Source organism: Myotis nattereri (assembly GCF_964212035.1).
Source record: "Myotis nattereri genome assembly, chromosome: 9".
NCBI classification, from domain to species: Eukaryota; Metazoa; Chordata; class Mammalia; order Chiroptera; family Vespertilionidae; genus Myotis; species Myotis nattereri.
In genome coordinates, this window is record NC_138084.1 from 4,272,237 (window position 1) to 4,299,765 (window position 27,529).

At 61.6% G+C, this 27,529-nt stretch overlaps 2 protein-coding genes across 5 annotated transcripts in view; one reads left to right on the forward strand and one right to left on the reverse strand.

Annotated features, from left to right (window-relative positions):
* MACROD1 (mono-ADP ribosylhydrolase 1) overlaps window positions 1-27,529 on the reverse strand; it is a 128,544-nt gene that overhangs the window by 83,670 nt on the left and 17,345 nt on the right. The gene's annotated exons all lie outside the window — the stretch shown is intronic.
* On the forward strand, window positions 5,092-7,237 carry FLRT1 (fibronectin leucine rich transmembrane protein 1). The gene has a single exon (XM_081099766.1). The coding sequence runs from the start codon at window positions 5,107-5,109 to the stop codon at window positions 7,129-7,131; it is 2,025 nt and encodes a 674-aa protein (XP_080955892.1). The 5' UTR covers window positions 5,092-5,106; the 3' UTR covers window positions 7,132-7,237.

Genomic DNA, 27,529 nt, shown 5'->3' on the forward strand with positions numbered 1-27,529 from the left:
CGCACAAGAACCCAGGGGAGTGGATGGTTCACGGTCCCATCTTGCGGATGAAGGCCTGAGACCCGAGGCCATGCCTGCCTTCACAGGGGAGGGGCGTCCTGGAGGTGGGCAGGCTCTCCCAGGCCTCCCTGGGCAGAGAGGTAGAGGCTGCTCCCCCCTCTGCCTCTTGACCTCTCTCCCTCCATGTGGCTTATAACCGGGGAGGTAGTGTGGGCTGGTGAAGAAGAAAATGTGGGGCCCCTCATTATTTAAACAAAGATTTGCTGAGGACCCACCACAGATATGGAGGGGACCCTGCCTTGGTGGAACCCCCTGCCTGGTGGGTTGGGGTCCCCACTGCCTCCCCCTTCCTGGGGCTGAAACTGCTTCTGTTCCCAGTCTGCCCTGCACACCTCGCTCCTGCCTGGGGCCCTGCTCTGCCAGTGGGTGAGGGCCTGGCAAGGTTTAAGAAAACACAACAATTCTTGCTGAAGGGAGGGTCTGGGAGGGGGGGCGAGGGGCGGCCTCTGTCCCGCCTCCGTTTCCCGGCCCTCTTGTGTCTGCCCTCCCTCTTCGGAAGCTCAGCCAGGACTAGTGGGCAGCCGCCCCGAGTGGCCATGGGAGGGCCTTGGGGTCCTCCCTGGGGACAGTTGGGGCAGCTCTTCTTCCCCAAACCACCGGCCTGTGCTGGGCACTCCCCACGCCCTCCCTCAGCAGCACGTTACAGATGAGGAGACCGGGACCCAGAGAGGCACCACCCCGGTCCCGCAGCCGCAGCCGGGGACTGGGGAGGCCGGGTGCTAACCCAGCGCCCTGCTGTCCTCCCTCCTCACCGGGAATCCTCAGGTTCCTCACTGGCGCTGATGGGCCCGCACTGCTGCCGGATGTAGGGCCAGTGCTCCCACCCAGCCTGCGGGGAGGGGCTGAGGAAGCACAAGGTAGAGTCCTGCCAGGCAGCAGCGCGGCCTGCGGGCTCCCAGTGCACCAGGGAGGGGAGTGAAGACGGGGCTGGTGGGGAGCAGAGGACAGAGACACGCCGTTGACACAGAGCCTCGGCCAGCGTGCCTGGGGCAGGGGGAGAATCACAGCAGCTGTGAAACCTCAGGCATCTGTCACATCCAGGCTCCCCTTATGAGGGGGTCCTTTGCACGTATTATCTTATTGCATCCTCAATGGCCACACTCATAGATGAACTGAAGCTCAGAGAGGGCAAGTAACTTGCTCAGGGTCACACAGCCTGGAGGTGGCCGAGGCAGGACTCAAACCCAGGTTTCTCTGTCCTGGAAGATGGCAGGAGCTAGTAGCAAAGGCCAAGAACGGTGTCCCTCGGCTGATAGGGGTCTGGATACCTCCAGTCTGAGCCACCTCACTCCTCCCCTCCCCTCCCCCCAACAGCAGATCAAGGATCCTGCTGTCAGTCATGGAGCTGGCAGGCCATAACTCACACCATGCTGAAGTCTGGGGGACCCGTGCAGCGATGACAAGTGGCCCCGGAAAAGACAGGCGATTTACCGGGTTTAATTTGATGGCCACATAAACCACCCAACACACAACTCGGGAAAAAAAGGCTGCCTAACACCTGGGCAATTAATGGGCTCCTCCAGCAAGGCGTGCTCCCCCCCTCCCAGCCCAGGCCCCGCCCGACTCTCCCAGAACCAGGGGGCTCAGAGCTGGTGGCCTTGGGGAAGGGCTAGCAGAAGAGACCTGAGCCAAGATGGATGAGGCCCACGGATAGGTAAGCAGAGAGGCCTTGGGCCCCTGCCTCCCAGATGCCGGTTGGTTATCCATCAGGCATCTCTGAAATACGCAATTTACACTCCGTCATGGAGGCTGCCGGCTGCAGCCATGAGCTGAGTGGGCACCGGGAACGGACTTCCATGCCAGAGAAGGTGGCGGCTGACCTAGCCTTTGGCCTGAACAAGCCTGCCCCCTCCTCAGGGCACTGGCCTGGCACAGCAGAGCGCAGGGGCCGCCGCATTCCCCTGCCAGGACGCAGCCTTGGCAGACCAGGGCGGGGGGGTGTCCTCTGACCATTTGCTGGGGCCCAGGCAGAGGCTCCCCCAGGCTCGGCCTTGACCCCTGAGACCGAGGGGGTGGCCTTGGGCAGGCCTGCACCTTCCTGTCCTCAGCACCTGCCCTGGCCCTGACCCTCTGCTCATAAGCAGCTTGGGACAGGACCTCCAGGTTCCATCACCTTCGAAGTTCTGGCTCCGTGCAGGGTAAGGGACAGATGTGCAACTAGAACCCCGGGCTGGCTGTGACCCTGGGTAGGCCCCTCACCCGTGAGCCTCAAGCTGCTCAGCTGTAAAATGGGCCAGAGGACGTGTGTGTGTGTATGTGTGTGTGTGTGTGTGTGTGTGTGTGAGACAGGGTGAAGGTACAGACATATATGCCTGTGAAGGGGTTGGGTGAGGTCTGGCTCGAGGGCTCCCCCTGCTGCCTGGGCTCATCCCTGTCCTCTGGAGGTCGGCCTACCCAGGTCTATGGGACCATTTCCTGCTCTGAGCCCATCCGTCCTATGATCTGGGCCAGGGCCCTTCCCAGTCCCGGGTATGACGACAGGTGGGGGAGTCAGTGGTCAGATAAGGTTGGGCAGCCTGGGATACCCAGGCCCCTCCCACATCTTACGCGGTGGCTCTCAATGCCGCTGAGGGCAGGAGGGGCTGGGGAGCACGGTGCGAGGCTCTGGGTGGGAGATGAGAGAGGGAAGTGGCCGGGGAGCCTGGTCAGGGAAGCAAAGACGACAGCCTAACCTGCAGGAAGCGCAGACCACCTCCGCTTCCCGAGGGTGGGGTGTGAGTGTGGTGAGGACCGTAGCCTGGGCTGGGGGCCGAGGTCCGAGGCTGCAGTCCTGGGTCCCTCAGGCCGTGGGTGCTGGTGGAGGGAGCCTGAGCTGGCTTCAAGGGCCCCGATGCTGGGCGTGGCTCAGCCCCCCTCTTCCCCCTCTGGTTCCAGGTGCAGACCCCCGGCACCCTTCCCCCCGATCCTCAGTGTGTCCTGGGCTGGCCCTTGACCTGCCCTGGGGGACCCTGTAGACAAAGCTCCGTGCTGCAGACAGGCCCTGGGCGGGTTAGTGCATTGGCGGCGGCGAAGCCTGAGCTCTCTCCAGAGGCCTTGGAGCTGCAGGCAGGGCAAGGCCCCTGCAAATGCAAATGGCGAGAATGTGGGGGGCTCGTGGAGGAGGTGCCCCCACGTTCTCAGTCCCTTCTGTACTCGGTGGCCACGGATGCCAAGCCACGCCAGGCCACCACAGCCCCTGGCCCCGGCCCTCGAGCGCCTGAGATGTAGTTGCAACATTAAAACACGATAGTCACCAAAACAGCATGACCCACCGTCCACGGACACTCAGCGCTTTGGGCCTGGTGACCCAGATTCTGGCCGAGGCTCCCCCTTACCACCGCTTCAGTGGCCGTGACGAAGTTCACATCCCCACACTCAGCTTTCTCATCTGTGAAATGGGAATGAGACGGGCTCTGACCTCCTGGGTGCTGGGAGGATTGAATGGCTTAATTCCTAAAGCTCTCGGCGAGGTCTTTATCATAGGATGAGCTACCATCCCCCCAGAATTGAATCACAAGTGGCCAGAACAAGTGGCATATGGTATGGGCTGAATGGACATCTGTTGGGTGACTGGGTGGCCAGGTGCATGGATGGATGAGTGAGTGGGGATGGCGGATGGATGGACGGATGGATGGATAGATGGCTCAATGAGTGGACGGGTGGATAGAAGGATGGATGATGGAGCAGACGGAAGCTCTATCTGGCATCAGGAAGCCCAGCAGAGGAGAGGGCATCTGAGCCTGGTCCTGAAGGGTGAGGAGCAGTTTGCTAGACGGAGAAGAGCAGTCCTGGTATAGAGACGGAGAAGGAAGAGGGTGTGACAGGGCTGAGACACGGAGACACTTGGCCGCTAGGGCGTGGAGTGAGGCCCCGACTGGCTCCCGCGCTGAGCGTGTCCGGGTTCTACTCTGTCCCAGGGCTGCCCCGGCTGGGGCCTCGGTGGGGCTCCGAGGGGCCACTGTCCCACCCCTGAAAAGCCTTTGTGAACCGGGATTTATACAGCAGGCCTTGGCCTGCCGCGTGGAGATACCTTCCCCACTGAGGTTGAAAGATAATTTCTCTTTAATTGCTTTTTTTTAAAAAAAACCATTATGAACAGTAAAATAATGAGAAAGGTCTACGCTGCCATTTTTCCATTTGTGAAAACTGAAATTACCCCTCCAGGCAATTCCCTCAGAGCATGGGTCCCTCCCTCCTTTTGTGTCTCATTCCTTTAAATGTAACAAAAATATATACATATATACACATTCAAGTTTTGTGACTTTCGTAAGGGGACGAGGTGTGGAGTCATCTCCCACAGAGCGCAGAGCTAGGGCGGGCACCTCTGATGAAGAGAGATTTCTGTAAATACGCGAGAAAGCAGTTCTGTTGACACCTCCGTCCTCTGTCTATAAAATGCACGAGTGACACAGGACATGTTTTAACACCAGACAATGAAGTGCCCGCTCTCCACTGCTCAGCACTGATGGCGCTGGCAGCTCCTTTTCCGCAGGTTCTGGTCACCCCCCCCCCCCCTTTGAGCTCGCAGGCCTCCCCGAGACAAGCTCTCCCGGCAAACCCTGGGCCTGAGCCAGATGTGAGTTCCTCACTCCAGTGAGAAATGGCTCGGAATCCATAAAACACGCCCTAAATCCATCCCATCGACGTGGACCGCCACGTGTGGCATTGGCCGTGAAAACCGGTTCAGTGTGAGATCTTGAAAGAAGAAAGCGGAGCTGCGGTGTGGCCGTGGCTCGAGGAGCCTCGCCCGAGGCGCGGGATCGCCGTCCAGGGGGGCGGGCAGCCTCCGTCTCATTCACGGGCAGCATGCCTCTCCCACTGAGGTTTGAAGTTAGCCAGAGTCCACCTCAGCCTGAGCGGTTGCCTGTGACATGACCTGGGCACGGAGGGGCCGGGCGCCTGTGCCTCCAGGCTTGATTTCCGCCCCACGTCCCCGCCCGCAGCGGCCTCTTGGTGGCACGCGGGTGGCCGCTGCGACGCGACGCCCTCTGACCGCACGTGTCTTGTGCTCCTTGCAGGTGCTGAGGCCCCAGGTCAGGTGAGACCCGGCTCCCCCCGCCATCCACCATGGTGGTGGCACACCCCACCGCCTCCGCCACCACCACTCCCGCTGCCACGGTGACGGCCACTGTCGTGATGACCACGGCCACCATGGACCTGCGCGACTGGCTGTTCCTCTGCTACGGGCTCATCGCCTTCCTGACGGAGGTCATCGACAGCACCACCTGCCCCTCCGTGTGCCGCTGCGACCACGGCTTCATCTACTGCAACGACCGGGGGCTCACCTCCATCCCCGCCGACATCCCCGACGACGCCACCACCCTCTTCCTGCAGAACAACCAGATCACCAACGCCGGCATCCCCCAGGGCCTCAAGACCAAGGTCAGCGTGCAGGTCATCTACCTGTACGACAACGCCCTGGACGAGTTCCCCGTCAACCTGCCCCGCTCCCTGCGGGAGCTGCACCTGCAGGACAACAACGTGCGCGCCATCGCCAGGGACTCGCTGGCCCGCATCCCGCTGCTGGAGAAGCTGCACCTGGACGACAACTCCGTGTCCACCGTCAGCATCGAGGAGGACGCCTTCGCCGACAGCAGGCAGCTCAAGCTGCTCTTCCTGAGCCGGAACCACCTGAGCAGCATCCCCTCGGGGCTGCCCCGCACGCTGGAGGAGCTGCGGCTGGACGACAACCGCATCTCCACCATCCCGCTGCACGCCTTCAAGGGCCTCCGCAGCCTCCGGCGCCTGGTGCTCGACGGCAACCTGCTGGCCAACCAGCGCATCGCCGACGACACCTTCAGCCGCCTGCAGAACCTCACCGAGCTCTCGCTGGTGCGCAACTCGCTGGCCGCCCCGCCCCTCAACCTGCCCAGCGCCCACCTGCAGAAGCTCTACCTGCAGGACAACGCCATCAGCCACATCCCCTACAACACGCTGGCCAAGATGCGCGAGCTGGAGCGCCTGGACCTGTCCAACAACAACCTCACCACGCTGCCCCGCGGCCTGTTCGACGACCTGGAGAACCTGGCTCAGCTGCTGCTCCGGAACAACCCCTGGTTCTGCAGCTGCAACCTCATGTGGCTGCGGGACTGGGTGAAGGCGCGGGCGGCCGTGGTCAATGTGCGCGGCCTCATGTGCCAGGGCCCCGAGAAGGTCCGGGGCATGGCCATCAAGGACATCACCAGCGAGATGGACGAGTGCTTCGAGGCGGGCCCACAAGGCGGCGCGGCCCATGCGGCCGCCAAGACCACCGCCAGCAACCACGCCTCTGCCACCACACCCCAGGGGTCCCTCTTCACCCTCAAGGCCAAGCGGCCGGGGCTGCGCCTTCCCGACTCCAACCTTGACTACCCCATGGCCACGGGCGATGGCGCCAAGACCCTGGTCATCCACGTGAAGCCCCTGACAGCGGACTCCATCCGTATCACGTGGAAGGCCACGCTCCCTGCCTCCTCCTTCCGGCTCAGCTGGCTGCGCCTGGGCCACAGCCCGGCCGTGGGCTCCATCACAGAGACCCTGGTGCAGGGGGACAAGACGGAGTACCTGCTGACAGCCCTGGAGCCCAAGTCCACCTATATCATCTGCATGGTCACCATGGAGACGGGCAACACCTACGTGGCCGATGAGACGCCCGTGTGCGCCAAGGCGGAGACAGCCGACAGCTACGGCCCCACCACCACACTCAACCAGGAGCAGAATGCCAACCCCATGGTCGGCCTGCCCCTGGCGGGCATCATTGGGGGCGCTGTGGCCCTCGTGTTGCTCTTCCTGGTCCTGGGGGCCATCTGCTGGTACGTGAACCGGGCCGGGGACCTGCTGACCCGGGAGCGGGCCTACCGCCGAGGCAGCCAGAAAAAGGACAGCTATCTGGAGTCGGGGACCAAGAAGGATAACTCCATCCTGGAACTCCGAGGCCCGGGGCTGCAGAGGCTGCCCATTAACCCTTACCACGCCAAAGAGGAGTACGTGGTCCACACCATCTTCCCCTCCAACGGCAGCAGCCTCTGCAAGGGCACGCACACCATCGGCTACGGCACCACCCGGGGCTACCGTGGCGGCGGCATCCCCGACGTAGACTATTCCTACACATGATGCCCGCCGGGCCGCCCGCCCCCGCTCCCACCTCCTCCTGGCGCGGCGACCCCGTGGCTTTGCCCCGCTTGTTGCCATCCGACACAGCAAGGAGAAGAAACTCCACGGCGACTTTCCCAGCAAACGGCAGCATTTGGGGAGGGCTGACACTCTTCTAGAACACAGCCGAGAAAACAAGTTTTTTTAAGGACAGAAGACGGGAGGGGGGTGGGTTGACGTTGCTGAAGACATAATTTATACCAAATTATGCCAGTTGGGGAGGGAAGGACTAAAAATAATATTGCAGGAAGGGCTGGGTCAGGGTGTTTTCCCCTGAAGTGGAAAGATACTACCTGTACCGCGTCTGTGCGTGCCTCCTGCTCCGAGGGGACCGTCAGAGAGCCGCCGTGGGACGCGGACGCCCCCACGCAGCTCGCCGCCAGCCGCTCTGCAGCGACGAGATGGGAGAGCGGGAGGAAGAGCTTTTCTCAGTCTCTCCCCGGTTCTCCCCCTACCGTTTCCCTCGCAGATTTCCAGAAATATCGCGTCTTTTACTGCGTTCTTCGAACAATGATGTAACCGATTAAAAACTAAACTCCCTTTTTCCTATCGGAACCCTCTCCACTTCCATGGACCACACGCCGTGGAAGCCCTCCGGAAGCTGCGGCCTCCCCGGCCACTTGGAATCGCGTCTATCCACCCATCGCGAGGTTGCGTCTCTGAACTCGGACGGGTCGATAGAGCCGCGGAGACGGTCCTGACCGCGCTTCTTGGGTCAGTTCGTCCCATTTCTTGAGACAATAGAGTCATGAACATGTCGCTTTCCCCTAATGATCATTGAGTAAGTAGACACGGTGTGCTGGGGATCGGAGTGGGGTGGGGGGACAAACGTTCCTAAAGGCAGAGGCGTGTCTGTTCTGGGCAGGTGGCTGGGGGGACCCTGGGCAAGGGATGCTTCCAGTTTGATCCTATCTCAGGTTGGCCAGAGCTGGGCCATGCTCCTTTCTGCTATAGAGAAACTTCCTTTAACTGCCAGTATCTTCATTCCCCCCACCCGCCACCCCACACACACACACACACACACACACACGCGCGCAGTCACCTCAGTCCTTCTCTGTGCTCTGCTTCCTCCTGGGACAGGTAGCTGGTGCAGGGATGGGTTCTGTGTGTTCTTTTACATCAGCCGATTAGAGTTAATGGTTTCCATGGCTGCTCAAACAACACCCAGAAAAAGACATGAAGATTCTCAGAAAAACCCCGGGGAAAAACTCCTGAGTGCAAAACACTCAGCTGGACTGTTCTAGAGGCGGAGGCCCAGGTCTCCCGAGAAACAAGCCGGCCCCCAAAAGGGCACTGACCGGGGCCCTCCCAGAGTTAAGGTTGATTGCCTCCCCTGGAAGCAGCATGGCCGTCATTTATCAGCTGACGGTGCAGCGTGGCGAGCCGTGAGACGACGAAATAACGACACAAATCCGGACGGAAGAGCGGACGGGCGCCCGGGTTTCTGCTCGCTCTGTGCCCCTGCTCTCGGGAACGGGGTCGCCCTCCGCCAGCATGCCACGTGCCCTGCACCGGGCAGAGCAGTGTCAGAGGAGCGGCGATGGCCGGAGGGCAGGGAGGATGAGAAGGGGTCCAGCTGCTGGTGGCGGCGTTTTCAAAAGGCCTCAGCTGCTCTGACAAAAGCCAGAGGCAGGAGGGCGAGGCTGAACAGCGGGCCCAGGGCCTGGGCTGACGGCTCGATGGACATGAAAAGATGCTGCTGGCCCTTCAGGGAAGGGGGTGGGCAGGAACGGACACGAGACCTGCGTGAGATGGAGGCGAGACGCAGCCGGGCTCGCCGTGGCCTGGCCGACAGAAGGGTCCCACCAAGTGGGGCTCCCCGCTCCCCAGCCCCAGGGACGGGCCGAGGGGCAGGGACACCTTGCATTTGGAAACAAACCTTTTTCCCTTTTCCTGTTTTCTCAGTGTCAGGAGAGATTTTCCAAGCCTTAATTCCACGTGTGTACAAAGGTGGCCTCCCTTTGGCCTGTGGGGCCTCCAGACACAGGCTCGTCCCCATTCCCGGCAGCTCGGAGGGGCAGAGGGGCGCCGGGGGGGTGGCCGGGAGGAGAGGGTGCGCGCGGGTGTGGGGCGCTGGCTGGAGGACAGGCGTCCATGGTCTCTGCTGTTTCTGAAGTGAGGTCCCCTCCCTCAAGGCACCCCTCCTGCCTTCCGCCAGTGTCCCAGGAAAGTTGGCCCCTGGACACCCCACTATCAGCCCCCAGGCCCCCACTGCCAACGTGCTCAGTCCCCCCTCCCACTCGAGGCCCTCCCTCCTCCTCTCCCCAGGCCAGGCAGAGGTCAGGTCATCCCTCCGAGGCTGGGAAGGCCCCGGGGGCAGTAGGGGGCCCAGTCCGTGGGGCTGCGTGTAAGGGAGGGCCTTGCAGGCCTGGAACCAGCCTGTGCGGAACATTCCCCCCAGAGCATTAGGCAGGCCTGGCCTCCCAGCCCCAGGACAGAGTCCCTCTCCTACTCCGGCTCCAGCACGACCAGCGCTCAGGCAGGGCTCACACGGGCTCAGAGCCCAGGCCCTGCCTGACTCCCGCGCATCGTCCCACCCCTGTAGGCGCAGAAGTTCGTGGAGACCTGGCCCAGCCAGCGCCCTGGGGCCCGCCCTCATCTTTTCTGCCCTAAGCACCCCAACATCTTCCCAGCATTCTGAGAGCGGGACCGGGATGTCTGCTGCCTCACGTCCCCCCAAGCCAGGGAGGGGCCTAAAGCCAGGTCCACTCTGAAACCCCACTCCCGCCCGATCCAACTCCCCGCAGCTGGCCACATAACACGAGAGGGAGGCCCCCACCCCACCCCCCTGGATGCATGTGAGGACACAGGGCCCGTGAAGACAAGCCGGGTCCTGGGCCACCACTTCTGTCTAGAATCTGCCTTCGGTGGGTGGCCCGCCGGACCCTGGCAGCCTCTAACCAGCCAGGGCAACCTTGCTGGCCTCGGCGGGGACGAGTGCATTTTGTGGCATTTAAAGCAGGTTTAAAGCAAAAAAAAAAAAAAAAAAAAAGCCCACGACATTTCTTTGGTTAAGTGGTTTACCCTTCGTGGTAATTAGATGTAGCGATTGGACTCTCTTTTCTATTACACGGCAATTTTCCTTTAAATTTCTCCTTTAAAAAAAAAAAAAAGGGAAGGAGAGGAGGCAGCAGGGCCAGGCGAGCCATTTGCATTTTGCGAATGCGGCCTCTAAGCGCAGCGCAGGCGTTGGGCCCAATGTATGGAATGCTTCAGAGATGACTAAGAATAAAATCTATTAATTAGTCATACTCGGCTCCACAGACATGACGTGCATCAGAAGCTCCTTTCCTTCCCTGTTCTCCGTCCCTCTTCCTGTGGCCTCCTGAGGAAGCCTCCATCTTCTCCTTGAAATTGGCTCCGGCTTCCTGGACCGCCTCCATGGTAACAGGCCGGTGGCTAACCAGGGGGCGACCCCGCCCAGGGCCGCGGTGCTGGGCTCGGGGCAGGAGCCGGGGCAGGGGCTTCTCGCTCTGGGTGATGCTGGCAGAGGAGGTGACAGCGGCTGGGAAGATGGCAGTGGCTGGGGGGCCCAGGCTTCCCCACCCAAAGCCTGAATAAAGGCCCCTCCTGCCTGTGCCTCTCCTCCCTCCCTTGACAGGTCCAGGGAAGCCCATCAGCCCCAACAAGGGGAGCCCAAGGCCAGGCAGAGAGGGAGGAGGGGCTGGGGGGCCCCCCAGAGAGCTACGGGGAAAGTGTGCTTTGCAAATCCACAGCTTGTTTCCCCCATCAGTAAAGCTGGGTGCTCCAGAGACCACCTCCCTCCACGCATCCTGGAACTAGTTGGTCCAATAGGTGACGGAGGACCAGAGGTGAGGGACGCCCGTGGGTCCGAGCAGGCTGATCGGAGCCTGGAGACGGGGCTGGGCAGCGCGCCTGGGGCTGCATCCGAGCCTCCCTCCTCACCCCCTGGGAGCTGGGGACCGAGGGGCGGGCGCCCTGCCCCCCCGAAAATGGCAGCACGAGTCCCAAAGCCATTCCACGCCACTCCGGAAACCTGCGTCTGCTGAATGCACCAGGGAGGAGGACTGGGCACCTGAGGCTGATGCTTATGAAAAATACAAGGAAAATTGGATGCGGCAGACAGGGAGCAATGGGGCCGGGGCGCCTGCTGGAAGGAGGGGCCTCGGGGTGCACGGCAGTCTGTACCCCCAAGGACCAGACCGAGCTCTCGGGGCCAGGACATGGCCAGGGTCAGCTGTGGGCGTCCCATGAGCCCAGGCCCCCTCCTGCGTTCAGTCGGCGCAGGTGATGGGCAGCAGACACCTGGCGCTGGATCGCGGCCAGGCTGAGTGCTAACGAGCAATTCACAGCCTTCCAGAATGCAGGCAGAGGAGCATCCTTTTTTCCTGAGGAGGGATGAAAGGCTCAAAAATGCAAATCATTACCATTTACAACCAAGCGAGTCTGCTAAATTGATTAGGAAAGATTAAACTCCTTGGAGGTGAAGGAAAAGGGGATTTTTCGAGTTTTATGAACCTGCCCCCAGTGACCATGCGTGTAGCCGGGATTTGACAAGCCGGGCTCAGGGGCTGCCTCTTTGCAGCTGCTGGGGGAGCTGAAGGCTGACACCACCCAGGCCAGAGCGCTCGGCGTGCCCAGGGTTGATGAAGCTGGGGCTCAAGCATTGCCTTCAGAGAAACCAAGTCTGCCTCCATCCGGGGCCTTGTGCTCTGGCTCTAAGACAGGGTGGGCTACTGGGCCCTGACAACAGTCATTCAGAAGCTGTCCCAGCCCCCAGCAGAGCCTCTCCCCCTGCCCTCCAGATTCTGTCCGCCCGCGGCGGTCCAAAGTGAGGGGAAGTGGCCAGGCCAGTCAGAGAGTAGGACTCAAGCCATGAGCTTTTCTGCTTCTTTCTGTTCCAGGATGGGTGTGTCTCCGATCCATCCGTTCCCTGCAGTCAGTGAAAGGGGCGTGGGGCCAACTGTAAAGGGAAAACTGAAGGCAGGGAAGAGAAACTGGCCTAGCAGAGGAGTCAGGCAGTGAGCTCTCCGTCACAGGGAGCATTCAAGTACTTGATGAGGCTATGGCAGGGATTTTCCTGGTTCTTGGACTAGAAGGTCCTGGTCCCCCTGCCCTTTACGTTATCATCCCCAGGACCCTGAAAGGGAGACACGGAGAGGATGACTGTGCTGCTCCGAACGACTGGTCCTCTGAAAACCCCAGACCAAGGCCGTCCCCCAGCCCCATCAAAGGGCTGCCTGTGCTACAAAAGAGAGGCCACAAAATTCCCACCCTCGGTGCCTCCTGGGAGAGGAAGCACAGACATCACCACTCCATCCAGGAGTCTGGGCAGGGGGCTCAGAGGGTGGCCCACCCCTGGGGCTGGCTCGCCTGGGGCCGCTGGGGGCTACCTCCCAGCCTCGGCTGCGGGTCCCGGCTGCCTCCTGGACCTGCTCGCACTGCAGGGCCCTTGCCATGCCGAGCTCCCACCACCGTCCCACCGGCTGTTTTCCTAACTCGACACCCTCAGCACTGCTGGCTCGGTACATCCATCCCAGCCAGGCTGACGGCTGCCTGGGGCACCGTTCACTCTGCCTTTTAAGCAGCTACCATTTCTTTTGAAATGTTCCAAGTACTTGCCTGGAAAATCCACGTTTGCTTCTTTAAAAACACTCACAGAAAGGTCCCCAGGCTCTGGATTCCTCCTCCCTCTACCTTCTCCTTTTCCCTTTGCATTTTTAACAGTGTCTGTCTCTGGTTCCGTAAGCTCCATTACGGCTGCGGTCAGGCCCACTTTCCCACCATAAATGGGATTTGCAGGCGCGCCCAGACCCCCGAGGCCGCAGGGGCCAAGCGCCTGTTCTCCCCTGGGCAGACCTTCAGCCCCGGGGCAGCTCCTGCCTGCTTCCCGCTGGACAGGGGTCACCCCCTCCACCCTTCAGGGGCCTTGTGCTACCGAGGTGCCCTGCTTGTGCCAGGCGGGCAGTGGGCATGCTGCGGGGGCTCACCCCCACTTCCTAGCAGTCAGCCCGAGGCCCCGCAGTCATCCGAGCGAGCAGGGCACCTGAGCCCCGTCCTTGCGCACCCACCCACGCCGTCCCCCACACCTGGAAGCCGGAAACGCTGAGCCCGGAGTCCTTGCAGGAAGGTCTTCGCTGTCACCGCCCCTAAATCTCTTTTACAGCTGTCAGGGCGGATGGCTGCTCGGGCAGGGTGCCAGGCCCCTGAGCTCGTCCGAGTCGGGTCACTGAGCCCAACACAGCGCCTGGCACACGGCTGCTCCGTCATCTCTTCTCCAACCCTCCTCTCGCTTCCTTGTCCTCCTGCTCAGACTCCGCGCAAAGGGCCCAGGCGTGTTAGCAACCCCCCCCCCCAATCTGGCACCTGCCCCCTGGCAGCCTAGCACGCGAGGGGCCTCTCAGGGCTCCTCCTCTCTGAAGCATCTCACTCCGCTCTCCCTTGGACCCACCGATCATCAGCTGGGAGCCTGACGCGGAAATCCAGCCAGTGGGCGGCGTTCGCAGGCAGCCTGGCTGACTCGGTTACCCCTCTCTGAGCCGAGCCCCAGGCAGAGGGATGGGTGTCCCACCTGTGTGACCCTCCCATCAAGAGTTCCCACACCCTGCGCCACCCCCTGGAGGAACTAACCAAGCTTTCTCCTCAAGACGGAGAAAAGCAAAGGCAGCACGAGCTGACAAAGCCACAGCAACAGCGGCTGCCTCACCTGCCCTGCGCGGGGGACATGCCTGCAGAGTCCCAGCAACCACCCACCTCTGGCTGGTCCTGTTTCCGAAAGTTCTGGCTACCCGGCGGAAGATACAAAAGCCTGAAACTAGCCTTAGCTTTTCTTTTTTAAAAATATGTTTTTATTGATTTCAGAGAGAAAGAGAGAGGGAGAGAGAGAAACATCAGTGATGAGAGAGAATCATTGATTGGCTGCCTCCTGCACGCCCCACACTGGGGATCGAGCCCGCAACCTGGGCATGTGCCCCGACCGGGAATCGAACCATGACCTTCCTGGTTCATAGGTCGATGCTCAACCACTGAGCCACGCCAGCCAGGCACTAGCCTTAGCTTTTTTCTACCCGACCCAGCACACCACCTGCCAGCAGGCCGGTGTGCCCGCTGAGACGCCCACCCAGGGTCCAGGGCCGGGCGCCAGACTGCAGTGGGTGGGGGGTTCTTTGGACGGGGAACCTGGTGCCTTGCAGCTCACAGAGATGCTGAGAGCCGTGGGGAGGGGTCTGGATGGCCCTGCACGTGAGGTTTGTCTTCTGGAAGGGAGAGAAGGGGGGAGCGATGGTGCGGAAGGTTGGGGAGCTGCAGGGGGTGAACGTGGAGAGCCAGCTGGCTGGAGCGGACGCCAGCTCATTACGGATGTCCCCAGGAGGGTGTGAACGGGAGGCAAAGGGGAGAAGTCCGCTGAGAGCACCCCGGGCGTGAACACTGCAGAGGGAATGTTATGAAGACCCGCCGGCAGCAGACCCCTTTGCCGGTCAAGGTTGTTGTGTGGCCTTTGGTGTTGAGCGGGATCCGTTCCCGGTGGTCTGGGGAGGAGGCTGGGAGGGGTCCTCAGCCGGGCCCTGGAGAAGGGTGGGCCCCTCCCCTACAGAAGGCGGGTGCCTCATCTCTCGCAAGCCTGTGACCAAGGTCCCTTCTGCTGCCGAGGAACCCCTGCCCAGGCACCCCAGCCCCCCGGGGCCCCTTCCCGTCCTCCCCTGCAGGAGCAGCCCGTAGGCACTGGGCCGCACAGCCCTGTCTCCTCCCTGTTTCTCTGAAGGGCAAAGCAGTCTGGGGGTTGGAGGGATGGGACCGCCCCTCGGCTGCCTGCTGCCGTCGGGACCCGGCCCGGCCTCGCGCCGGCCTCACTCCCGGCCTCACCACCACAGAGAGGGTTTTGGAAACCAACACGCGCGCCCACCACGACCACAACACAAACCAAAGTGCACTGCGACCCGCCGCCTCCTTCCTGTAGGTGCCTTGAAACGTCAATGTCGACACGAATGTGATGAACTATCTGGTCCTATTTTCTGTTTGTCTGTTTTCATATGAAATGTCCAAGTCCACTTCCCTTGTCCTTTCTTGAAATAAATAGAAAGATTTAACTTTTACCGTCGTCTCGCCGCTGACTCTCGGCTCGGGGCCCAGCGTTCCAGGGGCCAGGGGTCTGTCGCACCGTCTTGGCGCCCACACCCCATCCCCAGGCCTCGCTCCCCGGGGCAGCACTGGCCCAGGCGGTGGCAGGTGGGGGGGGGGGGTTAGGGGGGGAGTGGGGGGGTGGCAGGGGGTGGGGTGTTGGATAGAGACTCTGGGTTGGGGCACCATCGGAACCAGAATGACTCTGCCCCAAGAGGAGAGGGACCTCTGACCCCATCCCACAGGCCCCCAGGAAGGAGACCTCCCGCTAAAGGCAAACTCCGAGAGGGTCTCCACGTGGAGACAGTACTAGGAGCTGTGGGTCATCCCAGATGAGGCGCTGGCACCCTGTGGGCATTCAGATGAGGCTGGGATCCTACGGGCTCTTCCTCCGCCAGCGAACACTTCCCGGGCACCCCCTGCCCAGATGCAGGCCTCTAACTACACCCCCACTTTCACAACCTTTAGGCCTTATCTGAGATCTCACATCAGGAAAGAATAACTCTCCATGAGAACAGCGGCGGCAGCTTCTGCTGAATTAACATAAGTCATTACTTCCGCCTCAGATCAGATTTCACGTCTGGATGCAGGTTAATGAGTTTCTCCTTCTATTCCAAGGACGCGAGGTTCCTTCTCAATGTCTGTCGGTGGCATGTGGCCCTCCGGGGTGGCTCGGCAGGCTCTGATCCCACGGGCGACCCTCTCCCCCCACCTTCTCTCATCCTTCCACCCACTCAGGGCAAGAGCCAGCCAAAGGGACCAGGCCAAAGAGCAGCACAGGAGGTGAGCGCCCAGGGCCAGCGCACAGTGGGGGCGCAGGAGGGCAGGGGGTGTAGGGGTGGGGGAGGCCAGCTCACCTCACCCTCCACACACTGGCAGTCGTGCACAAACCAGGGGGCCCCCAAGGTTCTCTTCAAGCCCCGGCAGGAAGGCTGGGTTCCCAAACCGTGCCTCTAGAGCAGCGGTTCTCAACCTTCCCAATGCCGCGACCCTTTAATACGGTTCCTCAGGGTGTGGTGACCCCCAATTTCATCGTTACAAATTGAACATAATGAAAGCATAGTGATTAACCACAAGAACAACATGCAATTATAGATGTGTTTTCCGATGGTCTCAGGTGACCCCTGGGAAAGTGGTTGAGAACCGCGGCTTTAGCGCTAATGGAGGTTCTGCCAGGGAGGGTCCACGGTCGAGGGCATTTGGGAGCCACTGGATTAGAGCTATTGCTGTCCTGGAGGGCTCCTCAGACCAGGCCTTGGAGCCCCTGGCGTCCCTCCGAACGGGGTGAGACCCACGGCCCCAGCACTCACTCCCGGTGCCTCAGTTTCCACCTCTGTAGAGCGTGCACGGTAAGGGCTCATCGCTCTCATTTCTACTGTCATGATAGCGCCAGGCCTGCCAGCGTGTGCCGGCCACCGTGAAGGCCTATGAGCTGGGGTTCCCTCTGCTCGTCGTCCGCGAAGTGCCAGCCCCCACCTTGCCACACGCCTGGGCTTAGGCAGCATCCCTGAGCCGCAGCAGGTGCTGAGCTGGGTGGCATTTGTACAAGGAGGCCGGGTGTCTCCGCAGACCCTGGGACAGCACAACCAAGTGCCCCCAGGTCTAGCACCGCAGAGGCGTCCTGGCAGCCTGGGGCCTGCTCCCCAAAGCCCGCCCACACCGAGGTCTGCTCTCCGAAGCCTACAGAGAGGATCCCGAGCTCCCAGCATCTAGGTTTTAGTAAGTTTCCTGCGGGAGCTGGATGCCCAGACCAGCGTGGGCCCTGAGGGGGACTCTCGGGCCCCCTGGGTGTTTCCAGGATCTATATTTCAGGGCAGCGGAAAGAAGACCCCCCAACATAACGGACCCTTTCCGAAGAGGCGTCGGTGTTCTGAGAGGCAGTGGTGCCCTGCCCCCAGCTCACAGGGAGCAAGCAGAGCGGGCCGGGCCCTCTGGGGGCACGAGTTCTGGGAGGTGGAAGGGACCAGCTAACCCTGAAGCACCCCTGTCTCCCTACCATGTGGGCCTCAGGGCACGGGTGGCCTCCTGGCAAACCTGGACCCTCCCTCCCCGTGCAGCAGCGCCTGCCATGCCGCACACCAGCCACGCAGCTTCCAGCCCTTTCTTCCCAAAGAGACCGCAGGACCTGCACGGCACGGAGGTGCCCGCAGGTGTGGGGTGACACCCTGCGGTCAAGGGGCACCCCAGGACCCCTGCTTCTTGAATCCAACTCTGCCTGTTTGGTCCGACTCGGGACCAAAAGTTCCCGTTCAAGTGGAGAAAGAGTAGTGGCCACTACCCCTGTACCTGGAGCTTCCTCTCACCTGCTACGACCAGGTTCTAGAAGCTTCCTGCCTCCACTTCCCAGGAAGGGTCTCTGGCCTCACCAAGCATCCCAGAGGGGAGGTGCCCAAACCCAGGGAGAGTCTAACACCCCAACCACACCCCACACCCAAGTTCTGTGGTCTGTTCCCAGCACCCCGCCTGGGAGGCACCAGAAGCTTCCGGGGTCACCCAGCCACCCTGAAATGCTGCCTCAGGAGGTCTGGCTCATCCATGTGCAGGCAGGCGCCCCAACAAAGTGTCTCCGCGCTACACGCTGGCGCCTCCCTGCCCCTCCACACCCTGGTCCTCCTGCCAGCACCTGCCTCCCGGCGCCCGCTGCCCCCCAGGGGCGCCTCTGAGGGACCCCCTCCTCCAGCGGCTCCATGAACAGGCTCTCTCGGCCGCTAACTGACGGCACAGAGAGGATCCTCGCTCCCCCGCGGAGATTTACAAGGGAAGTGAAATCTTATTTGCGCCGCTGCCAAGCCTGGGAGGCGAGGAAATTATGCCTGGAGAAGGGGCCCGGCCGCTCCTCGCAGAAGCGGCTGCATCGGAGACGGGCTTATTAAAAGCCACCGTGGCCACATTTCAACCTGTTCCAGGTGTTAAGTAATTTACTGCCGCCCAGAACTCAGCGGTAGGTTTTTATCATTTTTATTTCCATGATGCAGGCGAGAGCCCCCGAGAGGTCCCTGCACAGGGAACTTGGGTCTGAATTCTCCCTGCCACCCACCCCCCGGGCACTGCGGAGGGGAGCGGGGAGCAGGGGCCTGGGAACGGGCAAGGATGGGGGCTCGAGTGGCAGCGGACGGCCCTGACTCATCCCAGGGTTACACCAGGCTTGGCCAGAGCCCAGCGCAGCTGGAAGGGCAGCTCTAAGACCTCCTCCCCACATTTGGGGGCCCAGTGATCCCCCCAAGACCCTGTGGGCGGTTTCTGAAGGCAGCAACCGTACAGACTCCGTGAGAGCAGTCAACCTCTATCTCAGGACCTGACTGCCAACCACACGATCCTCAAGTCTTTAATGAGCACCTACTACGTGCCAGGCCCTGCTCAGGTGGGAGACAGCCGCGAACAGGGATCTCCAAGGCCCCTGCCCTATGGGACTCCCTTCTGCTGGGAAATGTTGAATGAATATCTGAGGTTGGTTGATTAAAATCTCTGAGAGGCAAGTCAGCTCTTGGAAGAAAGGATGCTGGCATGGGGGGCATTCGAGAGGGGAGGAGCAGGGAGGGAGAGAGCCCACCTCACTGAGCATCTGCTCTGTGCCAGGCACTGCAACGGCCTCGAAGCAGGGACCTCCCCATCACAGCCAGGAGCCGCAGAGCCTCTGGGTGCCGGTACCCTGCGCCTTTCCTGGGGAACATGCGGTGAGGGGCCCGTCCCCCACCCCTCGAAACTCTCGGGGGATGCACAGCCTCCCGTTGGCAGAAACTGCGGACAGGGGCCGTGCTGCCTGGGCCCACAGGATCACAGCAGTGCTGGGCGGAGGGCTGTCTGGCTCCCGCCTGCATGGTGGGGGTAAGCCTATTATGGACGCTCTTTCCGAGGCCCCCCTCTCAGATACTCCAGCCCACGGGGAATCTTCCAAGCCCAGCTGAGCTAAGAGCAGAGGTTCTTTAATTAGCTTTCCCCTGGATCAGGGCCTGGGAATGGATTAGTCGTGGTGGGATGGAGAAAGGGAACGGAGTCCTCCTTAAAACTGAAATTACAAAAGGGGGTCAAGGGGCGAGGGGTCTCACCAGAGGCAGCGCCCCCCCCGCCCCCCCCCTGCTCCCTGAGCAGGCCCTCCCCAGCTCCCCAGGGATTGGCAGAGAGAACCTGTCACCAGGAAGACACAGGATGTGCTCACAGCGAGGCCGAGGTGCCCGGGAAGCTGGCGCAGAGAGACACTTGGCTCGGCCAGGCAGCGTGCCTGAGCCTTCTAACGAACACGCTTCCTCCCATGTGGCCGCCCAGATCTGAGCCTTCGTAATCGGGGGATTTCCTAAAGGGGCACCCATCTGTGACAGGCAAGACAGCACGGCCCCATGGCACCAGGTGCCAGACCTCTGTCACCAGGATCTGTTCTGGCGTATCCCCATTTTCACACGAGTAAACCGAGGTCCAGGCCTAAGGAGCTTGCCCAAGGCCACAGTGACAGGTTAGCATTGCACCCGACCTGCCCAGGCTCCTCCCACGGCCCCGCGTCCTGGCCCATATGAGGCCTCATGAGGAGGCCTGACTGAGGGTCAGTGAGCCTGGAAGGAAAGGCACAGATGGGCCCCCACCAGATACCACTGTGGGGAAGTAGGCCTCCAGGCCGCCTCCTTCAGGAAGCCCTCCCTGACCAGCCCACCAATGCACTTACACCCTCTGCTGTAACCCTGTTGCTCCTACTCTACAGCCAGCGCCTTTTAGAAGCAGGAGCTGGAAGGGGGGCTGCACCCACCTCAGTCTGGGGAACCGGAAAATGAAGCCTAGAGGAAGCTAGGCCATGGGAGCAGGAGAACAGGAAGGCAGGAACCCAGCAAGAGGAGGTGACCTGGGTCCGGGGAACGGAGCCCTAGGCTGGCGCCACCCTCAGGGCCAGGCTCTCCTGCCGGCTGACTTTGCCCAAGGAGGCTCATGAGGGATGGGTGGGCGGGAGGACAATTCAAGGACTCGGAGACCCAGCTTCCCGGGACTGAAGCATCTGAAGAATGACCTGTGGCCTCCTCCTCGAGGGCTCTGTGTGGGCGGCCACGCTGGGCTCCGCAAATGCGGCTGCCCTCAGGGACAGGCAGAGAAAGGGCACCTGGCTGGGGCCTCGCGTGGCTTCCTGCTCTCCGTGCAGCAAGCTGAGCCGCACCCGGGGTGCCACCTGGCTCCCCCTCCTGACCCGCCAGGCAGATCTGCCCAGGGTCAGATCATTACAGGTGACTGTGTAGCCCCGAGGTGTCCCCGCTGCCTGGGTCACAGCTCCCTGGCAGCCCAGCGCCTGCTGAATGAACACAGCGCTGAAGGAGTGACTGTGCTATGATACCCACCCCAGGCCAGGACAGGTTCCTAAGGAGATGGCACCTCTGCCAGGACCCTAGAGCATGACCAGCCAGCCAGGTGAGAAGGGGGAGAAAGGGCGCTCCTGGCAGGGGAAGTCCCCACGCAAAGGCCAGGAGGTGAGAGAGAACATGCAGGTATGAACCCCAAAACCATTTCCCCGGGCTGGAGTGGAGAGGGCATGAGGAGGAACCAGAAAAGGCAGGAGAGATTCTGGCGCCAGACGCTGGGGGGTGCCAGCCAGGATGCCCGGAGAGCCACAGCCTCTACTTCTCCAAATCGAGGGCCCCAGGGGTGTTGGAAGGAGCCATGATAACAGCCAGAGCTGCCCAACTCTAGGGGTCCCCGTCTCCAGTGTGGTCCCTGTGAGGACCGCCTCACTCGCGTTGGCAGTGTGCCCTTGACCAACGGTGAGCTTGCAGAGAGCGCTGGAACCACAGGCTCCGCCCCAAACAGCAGGAAGCAGCATCCACCCAGGAGAGGCAGGCCCACAAAGGCCAGGGTCACCGCCAAGGAAGCGTGTGCACCCCCAGGGCCAGGGGGCTGGGGTGGGCATGAGGCTGGGAGCCAATATCCCCTCCAGGAGCACCTCCAGCAGCAGGCAGGCGTGGCCGGGGCAAGCAAGGGACATGAAGGCAGGGGTGGTGGCCTTGCTGAGACTTTCTGTGAGCAGAGAGGAGTCCTATGTGCTTTCTGGCACCAAGCAAGTATTTCCAAGCACCTACTGTGCGCGGGACTGGTGCGAGCGGCTGGGGGGGAGCCGGGAAAGGGCCCGCCTCCGGCTGCACCTGTGCCTGCTCGCAGCAGAGCTTCCAACCGCCTCTGCAGGGAGAAGAATGACGCCTCCCATTTCAATTAGCCTTTTCTTGATTGCTTGCAAAGTTCTGCATCTTTCCACTTGTTTACTGGCTATTTGTTTCCCTCCTTCCGGGAATTGCCTGTCTCCATCTTTTGCCCATTTTTCTTATTGATTTGTGGGGGCTCTTCGCATATTAAGAGGAGAGACGCAGCCTTCTCTTGGGGCAGACCTGCAGGGCCTCCCTCCAGGGTCCTCGGTCCCAGGAAAGGGAGGAGGGCTGGTGTGGGTTTCTGGGGGCTCCCACTGAATGCCTACCCCCCGCGCCCAGCTCCTGATGGGCCCACTCTGCCGGTGGGAGCCCCTGCCAGGCCTGCATCTCAGCTGGCAAAACCCAGAGGGCTTATTCTTTACTTACACGAGACGTCTACACTGCCTGGGGCTGGCGGGTGCCCCTGATGGCACTCAAGGGGAGCCAGCTGGTGTCGCTGGGCATCCAGGAGGAGGGGGTGGCTTTCACCATCCCAAGCCAGCTCCATGGGGGCCATCCAACAAAAGGGGCAGGTCCCGAAGTCCCCGGCTGCCTCTCCCACCAGATTCCAGGGTCCCGGCTGGCACACACCATCCCCGCCCCCTGCCTCCAGCTACGATGGTCCCTGTCTACAGAGGGACCGGGCCCAGGAGGGCACAGCTGAGCCCTGCCCCTCGCCCCTGCCAGCTGACTGTGGTTTCTTTCCCCTCCCATGCCTTCCGTACTTCAGCAGACAACGCAGGCCGTAAAACTGATTTCCAAAGCCTATAAAGGCAATAACATTTAGGAAGCCTGGGAAAAGAAAGCCCCCCCTCTCCTCCATAACGGCTGCCGGTGCCTCGCGGGGCCCTTTCCGCAGCTGGGGCCGCGCCGCTGGGGGCAGCCCGCAGACTCCCCTGCGCCAGCTGGTAAATGGCGGCTCGGCACATGTTCCCAGGGACCCGCAGCAGCCAGGGAGGCTGCACACTGCCTGCTTACCTCTTCCCCGGCTCCCCTGCTCACGGCTGCACAGACCAGGGAGAGCTCACTGGATCCCCAGGCACGCCTTCCCCACCCTCACTCAGCCAGTGCAGCCTGCAGACCACTGTCCTGGCGCCGGCTGTGGCCACAGCGATAGAGACTGTCAAGGCTAAGGGCAGCCTCCGGGAGGGCAGACGGCACTGCCACAAGGCGGCCATTGTGGCCGCTGATGACAAAAGGGACCAGGGCCCTACGCTCTCCAAACAGCCACCTGCCCATCCTGGGCTGACTCCACACCTGCTCACCGGAAGGACACCCAGAACTGTAAGTGGTTACCATGTGCCCTTCCCCCCTCGTGCACTCACTCATTCCTTCAAAGGTGACAGGGTGGGAAGTACCCAGATCACAGGGAGCAGACGTGGTTCAAGTGTCCTGGCTTGTCTGGAGACAAGTCACCACAGCAGCCCTGCGCCACGGCTCCTCAACCTGAAAAGCGAGAATGCTAAAGCCCTCCCAGGTCATCTGAGGACGGGTGTCCTGGGCTCGGAGCGTTGCTGGGGGGGGTGGAGGGGGACCGCCGTCTGCTGCTGCGGGGCAAGGGAGGGGCCAGCGGTGAGGACAAAATATAGCAGGCAGGTCCCACCAGCCAGAGGGGCGAAGGCCCGGCTGGAGTCGGGGGATGGACCAAATGACCCCCAGCCGCTTCCAGGTCAGGGTGGGAAAATGTCGGAAGACAGGGCGTCCAGGTGGTAAAACCCCACCCTCAGGGCAGATCCACTGTGCAGCCAGCAGATCCACCACCGAGGGCTGGGGAGGCCCCGGGTGTGGGGGGCACTCGGCTGGCTGTCAGGAGCCCCTCCGGGAAGCCACTCATCCTCCTTCAGGATTAAAACATGTCACGACAAGGCATTAGCCACGTGCTCAGCTCCGGCTTAACTAGCTACAAAGAGGTAGAGAGAGAGGCTCTTCCAACCAGGACTCCCCCTTCCCTGCGAAGGGCCCCCTTTGGTCGCTGCGGGAACAGGAGGGGGAGGGCAGTGGGGTGCCAGCCCCAGGAGCACTGGCTGCGGGCTCTGCGCCAGCATTTGCATGGAGAGCTCAGTGGTTCTGGAATTTATGCAGCTGCCTGCGTGATTCCTAAGGCGAGACGAATCTCCGGGCCGCTTTTCTCAGCAGGAACAAGCCTTTTCTTCAAATCAATGGTGACACATTTTTAAACTGCCACATTAAGGAGGGAAGGATTCTGCCGGCCCCCTGGGGGGACCCTTATTAGTCACTGGCTCACAGGAGAGAAAGTGCAGCGGCAGACCCAGTGGGCCTGGGCGGGGCAAGAGGCCAGGACACCCAGCCAACGGACACAGGGATGAATGGCGACAAACAAGAGGGCAGAGGGCGCCTCCCGAGGCGGAAGCCACGCCATGTGAGGGGAGTGCAGTGAGGGAGTGAGACTGGAGGGGGAGCTGGAGCAAGGCAGGACGCATCTGCAGGGAAAATAAAGAACCCTGGTAAGGGTGATCGATGGAGAGAATGGAGGAACAAGGGAGAGAGCAGAAAGAACGAGACAGAGGCGTTCAGCTGCTGTTTAAACTGATTCCCACGTGCGGAGTTACAGAACCTAACATCTTGTTTCACATTTTGCCCTGGCTGCCAGGAAGCTCAAAGCCACATTTCGTATTCCGTGGCGATGGACTTCTCGGCCTGGTTTTGACCTGGTTGAGACCAGGGTAGTTTCCGGGAGCCGGGCTGCCCCGAGCAGCCACGTGGAGCATAAAACACAAAGGCAGCCACGCTGCCTCCCTGGCAGACGAGACATCAGATTCAAGTGGCAGGAGGTAGGGCTGAGCGGGGGCCACAACCCGGAGCCCAGCGAGAGGCCAGCAGCTTGGAAAGCACCTGCCAAGGATGTGGAGGCCCACGGGCTCCAGGTGTGGCCAGGGGCACATGACGTGTCCTTTGGAGGGGCCCCGGTCAGCGCCCTCCTGGCCTCTTGTTTCCTTTTATTTCTGTGTTAACGGCTCCCTGGTTTTATTGGACCTATATTTCAGCGGAAATAGGTGGGCTAAACATTTTTTAAAAATCAATTCCAGCTCAAACGCCCACTTTCTCCGTGGTAACGGCCGCCACTTATCGGGTTCCAATGGCCCGTGGCGTGTGCACGTGGCCTCTGGAGCCTCGCCATCCCCTGCGAAGGGATGTCGCGCTGCCAGGCTTCCAGTCGAGGAAACCGAGGCCCAGAGGAGAGCCATGTCGTGGTCAAGGTCACAGGAGCTCCTAAGTGGCCACCGCAGCCCTAGCCTCTGTGTCCCCTGGTGCGCCCCCACTCTAACCCCCGAGCCCCAGACCCCAGCACCCTGCTCGGCACCACTTGTTAGGAGGGGGATGAATCTGAGTTAAGGTCAAGGCCGAGGAGGCGGCGGTCAGGTGACCCCTAGAAGTCCATCGGCCCCTGGGCCTGCCTACGACCCCCTGGTCCCCACTCTGCCAAACCCCAAGGCTTCAGCCACGACCCGGGCAAGTTCCCTGCCGGCTTCCAGGCGGGATTTAGCTCCTTGAACAGTCGAAGCTGCAAAGGTCCCGTCGCCAGTGTCAACGCTGGGCCATTTGCCGCGTGGATTTTAATGTTCCTGTTTCTCCTCAACATCCTCAGCAAGGCAGCTCTTGCTTTTCAAAAGGGATGTGGCGTTTGATGGTGTTTAAGCCATCGTGAAATACAGCCAGGCGGCAACAATAAAACAGACGCGGGCCCTGCTGGCAGGGGAATGGCTGACAGCCGGCGCACTCCCCACATGCTACGCGCAGCTAAGCTACTATTTTTATGGCAATTACAGTGTCCGGGGCGGCGAGGCAGCAGCGGTGCAGGGGTGGGTGCTGCGGCCCCAGGACCACTTGTTGCCATTGGGAGCGGGTGCAGCTGGGGGGGTGGGCGGGGAGTGAACCAATGCGCGGTGCCAGCCTGGGGCCCAGCTGACCATGCCCTCCACCCTCAGTCCCATCTGTGCTCACGGCCTCCCACGTCCACATCCCAGGTCTCAGCCACCCAGCTCCTGGCTCCAGAGTCCTCTCTGGCTTCTGCCTCCCGACATCAATAGACATAAGCGGCTGTTTCCCCGCCCCTCCCCTCCGCTCCCCTGCCCATCATGTGCCCCTGGACAGCCCACGCCACCCAAGGGTCCTTGGCCACAGGAGCTACTAGGCAGGCGTTCTCGCCCCACCCCCACCCCCAGCAATGGGCAGCATGGGCCGGACCCCGTCCACACACGGCACCGAGCAGCGGGGGGCCCGCCCTCAGACAGGTCTGTGGGTGGGAACGGAACCTCACTAATGAGAACCAGTTCTCGTTACTGAGCCCCTACGGTGCACACGGCATTACAGGCATAACTCACGCTTCCTCTTTTTTGTAAAAATGTATCTTATTGCTAAGAGCATCACAGATTTCCTCCATTTCCCCCCTTTGCCCCCCATCCACCGGCTCCCGCCCCACCCCAGGCCTTCACCTCCCTGTGGCCCGAGTCCATGGGTTGCGCATAAACACATATACGATCTCTGGTTAATCTCTTCCCGCCCCCCACCCCTTCCCTCTGAGATTCCTTAGTCCGTCCCTTACTCCCCCACGAGGCCAGGCACACGTGGGAACTGAGGCCTCGAGGAACCGATGTACCTCAGTCTGTGTTGTGAGCAGCCATGGCCCTGGGCTCCCGAGGCCCCGAGACCGGCCGGCCACACCAGCCCCTCCAGCCCAGCCCCGCCCGGCTGCCAGGACAGCTGCGCCCGTCAGCGAGCAGCAGCTCAGGACTGCAGGGAAGGGGCCTGGGACGGTGCCAGGGAAGCATCAGGACAAATCATTAGCAAATGAAAGAGATGAGCCCAAAAGGTGAGCTTCTGAAACAAAGGAAGACCCTGAAGAGGGGAGAGGAAGGGCGGCTGGGCTCTGCAGCTCAGGCTCAGCCTGGAGCTCCGCCAGGGAGCACTTCAGCCATGGGCATCTTGGAGAGGGCGCGTCCCGGGCCTGCTCCCCGTCCTGGCCCTACCCAGGCTGTTCCTGTGGGACGTACACCCCTCCGCCAGGGAAGGCAGGGCAGGCACTGAGGGCCCTACGGCAGAGGTGGGGGGGGGGGCCTGGCCCGCTCGCCCTGCACCCTCACAGTCAGGACACCCCAAATACAAAAGACTAGGGCTCAGGAGGGGGCCCCTTTCTCTGCCACCCTGGGCTGTTCATTCACCATCAAAAGGACAGGAAGGAGGTGCCTTCAGCCTACTCGGCGAATGGAGGGACCAAACCCTGTCACAGCCCAGCCAAGCCCTGGGTGCACAGCAGGCCCCGTCCAAGGGCGTGAGCAGTCCTCTGAGCAGCAGCGACAGCAGCGAGCACAGAGCTGGCATCTGTCAGGGGTTTACTCGTCCCAGACGTTGTACTGAGCATCTCACCAGCTGTCTTCTTTCACACTCACAGCAACCCCAGGGCCTGGTTATCCCCACAGTGCATGCTTATCCCCATTTACAGAGGAGGAAACTGAGGCTCAGAGAGGGTAAGTGACTTGCCCAAGGTCACACAGCTGACACACAGCTGGGAATTGGGAGGGAAGGAAACAGGGCTGGATCCGCTGACTCTCTTTAAGCCCCGTGGTATCTCAGAGGCCTCCGAGCTGGGCCCAGGCCAGACCTCACCTGGAGGCCCTGGGTCAGGGTCTGGCATGTGGGTGAGCCCACCCGAGGGGTCTGGAGAGGGCAGATCCAACCCCCCTCTAAACCTCGTCGTCTGGACAGAGCTGGGTGCCGAGGGGGAGAAAAGGGAACCCCCGCTCCTGGGTGGCCTCGACGCGCTGCGCCAGACCCCGTCACTCCTGGGACACGGGGCCCTTCTGCTAAATGGGCAGGAGAGCTGGGGAGGCCTGAAGCCGACTCGGCAGCCCTTCGCCAAGCGCTGGCGGATCGTTCCGGAGAACAAGCCAAGGGCTACCGATCCAGCCCTTTTCACGCTTGGCCAATTTAATAGTCTCCATTAATTTCAAAACACACACATTCCCACAAGCTCTGGCCTCCTCAGCTCAGTGCTCGGGGTGGAGAGCACTTCGGGGACACAGGCGGGCACACAGGTGCAGGCGCTGAGGGCACACGGGCTCAAGGACAGGGGAGCTGGGCAGCCGCTGGGGATGGGGGGGGGGGGGCGATAG